The sequence below is a fragment of the Mesitornis unicolor genome, unplaced genomic scaffold, assembly GCF_000695765.1.
Source record: "Mesitornis unicolor isolate BGI_N332 unplaced genomic scaffold, ASM69576v1 scaffold4661, whole genome shotgun sequence".
Lineage (NCBI taxonomy): Eukaryota > Metazoa > Chordata > Aves > Mesitornithiformes > Mesitornithidae > Mesitornis > Mesitornis unicolor.
Window position 1 is genome coordinate 29391 of NW_010161585.1, and position 6035 is coordinate 35425.

The window sequence follows — 6035 nt, forward strand, 5'->3', positions numbered from 1 at the left end:
TTACGTTTAGCTAAGAGATCATGAATAGGTAAGTTGTGTTTGTTTTGCAAATCTACGTTCCTTAGACAATTATTTAGATGCATATTTTTAGAAGAAGTACTTTGAGCTGTATGAAGCAAACCGTTATTCCTGGCCTGTGATTTTTCTGGATTGTACAGGGCACAGTCACACTGTGTAGTCAAAGATGATTCACTCAGTGTTGCGTAATTTCCATTTTGTTCTCCAGCCTCAAGACTGTCAGGGCTTGACAAGCTTTCTGAATTGTCTGTTTTCTCGACTTCTTGATGAAAATTCTGAAATACAGGCATAACTGTTGTTACATTTATCAGAAATGCTTTTTTTGCTGATACTACGTTTTCCTCAATAAGAGCTTAAGCTAAAATACAATCATTATTGAGCCTTGTGTTTTTACGACTTGGGGTCATAGCACCATAAGTCAAAATTTATCTGTGTTCAATTGCAAAATAAAATGATGTGGTTTGGGCATGAAATTCAGAGGAAAGAGCTGCAACACATTTAATCCTAAATTTTATATCAATGCTACAATACCAAAAAAGAAACAAGAGCTGTCTAAGCAACTCTACTGTTTCCAGATTGCCCTGTGGCACAGGATGGTTTCTGCACTCTGACATGGAAGGGATTTTACAAAATGAAAGAGAATCCACAAAAAATGCAGATTTGATGGTGAATTTGCCCCAAACTGGATTTTTTCCATAATACTAGACTGAATGTGTTTATTTTCCTACAAACTGCCACAAGTGATGAGGATTTAAACCTTATCATGGCAAACACAGCAAACATCCCTCTGCTATCCCAATCACAGTGATTAACACTCCCCTCCCCCAGTGAAACATCTTCGTCTCACCTTTCGAAAAGAGGAAATATCATCCGATTCATGAGGACAGAGCAGGTCTAAGGGCATATGGGAGTCCCATCCACTCCCCAACTTCTTCGTGTAACTTTAATGCAGTGATGGATGAGCAACCGGCACCACCTAAATCTACCTTGGGACAACTTTATGTATGTACTATACAAACATGTTCTTCACCATTACTCCTCCATCCAAACACTGGGATGCCTGACATGGTTGAAAATACATACCTTTTCAAGTACAAGATTTCAAAATACACGTAAACATAGAGGAAAACAAGCACATTATCTATTTTCATGATCCTGTACACTCTCTCTCTGCCAAGTTCACTTCCACACAACTGAGCAGCTAAGTGATTTTAAACCATATGTTGGGAAAAATTGGGGTGAAAAACAAAGAGAAGCTGCATTACATATCCAATTTCATGCAACGAAGATTTTTTTTTTCATTAGTGACTTTAAACAGAAAATGTTTCAAGTGGTAAAATGCCCCCTCCCTGGAAGTGTTCAAGGCCAGGCTGGACAGGGCTTTGGACAACCTGGTCTGGTGGGGGGTGTCCCTGCCCATGGCAGGGGTTGGACCGGGTGAGCTTTAAGATCCCTTCCAACCTGAACCACTCTATGATTCTATGATTCTATAAGTGATTATATATCCTTTGGCAATTACAATAGCATTTACATTTTGAAAACTTACCAGAGAATGCATAAAATTAGTTAGTGTACATAGAACATATTTTTGTAGTAAAACCTTTTTTTATTCTAATAAAATTGTTACACCATAATATTGCATAGTATATAACCATACAAATATTTTAAATTGCAGAATATAAAGTTAGTGAGTTCTGAAAGACTTTTTATGATTGAGTTAAATCTTATCTTGCACTAAATGTTCAGATATTGGTGCAGTCTTCCATTATATTCTGAGATAAAGAAAATAAATAGAAGAACAAGGAACCAAGCATACGGAAAGATCCCTTTAGGGAACATTTTCAAACTAAAGCTATACAAACCAGAGTCTTTCTAATAGAAAAGTATAAATAACACTTTGTTATTTATTTATTAACCTTTATGTTTAGCTAAATTATATTGTTAACCTCTGCTTGAACTTCACTAAACAAGGAAAAGGCACATACTCAGAGTTTTCTCTACCAGGCCAAATTTAAGAACTAACTGAAATTTTCAGATGGGAAAAAACCAGTAAAAATAAATTACAGGTTTCAGGCTTACTTCTTGTCTAATTTGGAAACTGCACCTACGTAGCTGAACATATTTCAAAAATGACTACGTTAAACAGGAAAATTTTGTAAGGATTGATTTTAAAAAAACCTGTTCCCATAGCAGGTTAGTTTAAACCGGTAAAACTAGAGGGTGCAAGAAAAGTTGCAACTTTTAGAAATCAAGATTAAAAAAATTATACTCAGTAGTGCTCCAGAGGTTGAAAATAGACTTGATCCTGCATTATATATAATTTTAGTCTCCTTGTAAAACAAAACGTCATGGGAACATGAAATCTCAGTTGAGGCAACCTCCAGAAATAAATCAGGAACTAAAGAATAAAAAAGGATTCATCATTTAAACACATATTCACTTTGACTTACTTCATTCAAATTCAGTTAATTTACATTTATTTTGTTGCATCATACAATTTCATCATTTCACACACAAAAGATGCTTATCATTCTCATTAAAATACTTAAGTGTTTTATCTCCCTTTCTAGCCTACTCTGTAATGAAAATGAAGGTGATGTTTTCTTGTAAAAATACATTACCAGAACTGCTTCTGCAGACCTCAAAGAGCATTCAACAATTATTTTTTTTTTAAGCCATCAATAGCTACAGGAAAAAAACCAAACCCATGGAAATCCCAATGATTTAATTTGCTTTAATCTGTGAATATAAATGCTGGAAAAATGCTACCTGCTCTGAAAACTCAGGCCCCTCACCTCTTACATTACTTGCTATTTTTGATAATTTTGACTGGTTTATTTACAGGAATTCTTTGTGCATTGTATGTGTGTATACACTCGTGAAGTAAAAGACACCAATGTTCATACAGGTACAGAGCTACCTCTCAAAGCCAGTAAGATACCTAAACACCTTTACTGGTTTTGGGTTTACCAACTGATAGGACAAGAGGAAATGGCCTCAAGTTGCATGAGGGGAGAGTTAGATTGGATATTAGGAAAAATTTCTTTACTATCTATGAATCTGATTTGCCTGTTTGGGAAATCATCACAGAGTGCTAGAAACACAGGTTCAAACTCCTTGGGATAAAAAGAACTTAAGCTTCCAATTTTGTAAGCACTTGGCACTTCAGTAAGCTGTACTGAAGGATTTTTAAAGAAAAGTGATCTGAACAAGGTTTCAAGTCCTGACTTCCAGTTTTAATGAAGTCCTGAAGTAAATATATATAACTGTGTAGGAAATGTTTTCAGCTGAACGTTGCTCTCTGTTGCTTTCTATTAATTAATTTAGCATCTCAGTGGCTAGAGTGCTGCTTTTCAGGATCACTACTCTAGGCGCCTAACTCTCTCATAAATGAACCTAGTCATTCTGCTTCAGAAGTGGAATTCATAATGCTAGTTTTAAAATATCGTTAGAATTATTAAATGATTAAATGTTGAGGCATTAAGGGCCACAGTGCATTAGTCCCTTTTTTGTTTCTAATCCATTAATAAATTTATTTTGAGCAGGCACCATCTACCTGCAAATTTAAGCGATGGGGTCATGTAAAAATTGTATAGGACTGCATAACTGAAAGCCACCATAGGGCAAAATACATGGAGAAAAATTTGAAATGCATATGCAATATTAATTCTTGAAGTCCTTAACTGCTTAACTAATAACCATTTTAATGTTATATATAAAATGCAATGACATAATTTAATAAGCAAATTCATAGTTATTTACAATCTGTTATATTCAATGTCATTTTGGTTATCTCAAAAAAAGGAGAATGGAGATCAGCTAAAATGTATCTATTTTAACTTCTTTGGAATTTGCAAGTTGTAGAAGAAATGTTTTAGAAAATATTTCGTAGATGAAACAAATTCTAGACAATACTTAAGAGACAGAAATTAGAAGGAAACAATTCTCAGAGATTTTTTTTCCATTTTAAAGCACAGAAATAATACTCTTGTCTCACTGCTGTTGAAGATCTTAATGATGAGACGGAAAGCCTGAAATTACCCTTTTCAGATAAGCTTTCCAACAATGTCTGATTTATGGGGAAAGACGAGAATAATTGGTGGAGGAAAGTGTTTCTCCATCTTCTAAGTCTTCCTGGTTTATTCTTATTCACAAATACGCAAATAAAGCAAAGCATTAGGGTTGACAGATTTGAATGAACTGGAGCTGTAGCATCAGAAAAACATTATTAATACTATTTGACTAGCACACACCTCCTAAAAGACCCGCAAGTATATAGTGTGTGAAAGTAATTTTAAAAATGATCCCTAGTTCAGCTGAGGGACTATCATAATAGGTCTCTCCGGTTTGCTAAAAATTAGTATACATTTTTGCAGTTTATAAAAAGCATTACTTTTTCTTTTAGCAATGTAAACACATTGTGAAGATGGAACAGTTTTAACATGTTTTAACACTCTATCTTGTGCACTGCACAGCAGCAACCAAGGCAGAAGGTGGATTTATATTAGGAAGTCCTAAAGGTCAGATACAGAAATACTTTTAGAATCACAGAATCCCCTGAGTTGGAAGGGACCCACAAGGATCACTGAGTCCAAAGCCTGACTCCACAGAGGGCAACCTAAAAGTTAAGCCATATGTCTAAGAGTGTTTCTAATAATATATATTTATGCCTCTTCAGAAATAAGTTTATTTAATGAAACAGTCTCATGTAATTGCCAGCATTCATTGCATCCTTCATTAATATAATCACTTCTCTTGAAAAATATTTAGTGACTGTTACATTATCTGTTTTACAGATTCTATTTTTTCTATCAGATATTTTTCAAAACATACATTCCTCTTAAGAACTTTACAGACATGATTTATAAGAACATGTAAAAGATTTCAGCATCTATCTCCCCCTACACAGCCTACTGAAAGTAAAGGCTGACTTTTTTTTCTTGACACTGTTTGAAACAGCATAATTCTTTAAGTTGGTTGTCAAGATCTTTCAGTCTCCTAGGTCCCAGTTATTCTCTGTTATTCCTGTCCTCTGAATTCTGGGCATCTGGTTTAATGCTTTATTTCCCAGTTGGTGAGCTGTACTCCCTCAAGGAGATATGCCAGTACTGGGCATAAACCACACAGCAAATCTCAAGCTACTAAATCCCACAGAAGTGCTGCTGGGGATTTATAATAAGTAAAATTCAAAAAAGTAACAAAGTTTCTGTGTACTCAGGCCACCATAAGCCTGCTAGGACAGATGTAGAATGCTGGAAAAAAAAAAGTTAAATTCTGTTTTGCTTTTCACATCACAAAAAAAGGTTTCTCTCTTTTTAAAAAAATACAGAAAAAAACCCACAAAAAACCAGCTCTGCCATCTTCATGGGGTAGAATTACTCTGGACACTGATACTTTAATCTTGATGAGAAGCATCCCCTTGAGACATTAGTAGATACTATCTCTGACAATACCAATTTATCATAAAATATTTTAGCACTCTGGCAGACCAGTATGCACAAACTTCTGTATCTTCCACTCCCTTCCTGCAAGCCAAAATTTTTTTATTACCATAACTGCAGTAAACTAAAGATAAGATACTGCTATTTTTCCCTCTGTTCCTCTCCTTTAACTACATTTATGAATAATTTATTCTGTTCCAGTAAAACAAATCACTTAAAAATAGCTATGAAGTATGATGGTAGAAATAAATTAGTGCATAGCTATATATAACTATTTAATTGATACATATATAAAAGATATATATATATATTTGAATGTATAATAAAAAATGAAGTAATAAGCATGGCCATTCTTATGAAGAAGCATATTCATGTAAAGGAGGAGCAGGTATATATTAGATGACAGTTCTCAATTTCCCCGTTTCTGTGGTTTGTGAACTATGCTGTTTGAATAACAATTCTAACTTATCCACAAGAAATGTCTTATTGATGTATTAATTTACCTGTGAAACAGACTCTTTTGTACTGAAAATGCTGTTTCAGCTTCAATCCTACATTTGGATTGAGGCAAGACGC

General features: G+C 34.4%; 1 protein-coding gene across 1 annotated transcript in view; it reads right to left on the reverse strand.

Moving 5' to 3' along the window:
• The window catches only part of KIAA1377 (KIAA1377 ortholog), a gene marked incomplete at both ends in the record, with an annotated part of 26216 nt that overhangs the window by 9737 nt on the left and 10444 nt on the right, over window positions 1-6035 (reverse strand). Inside the window, 1 exon segment of the mRNA XM_010193357.1 lies at window positions 1-293. This exon segment is cut by the window's left edge and continues 16 nt beyond it. Within this exon segment, the coding sequence (XP_010191659.1) occupies window positions 1-293 (293 nt within the window).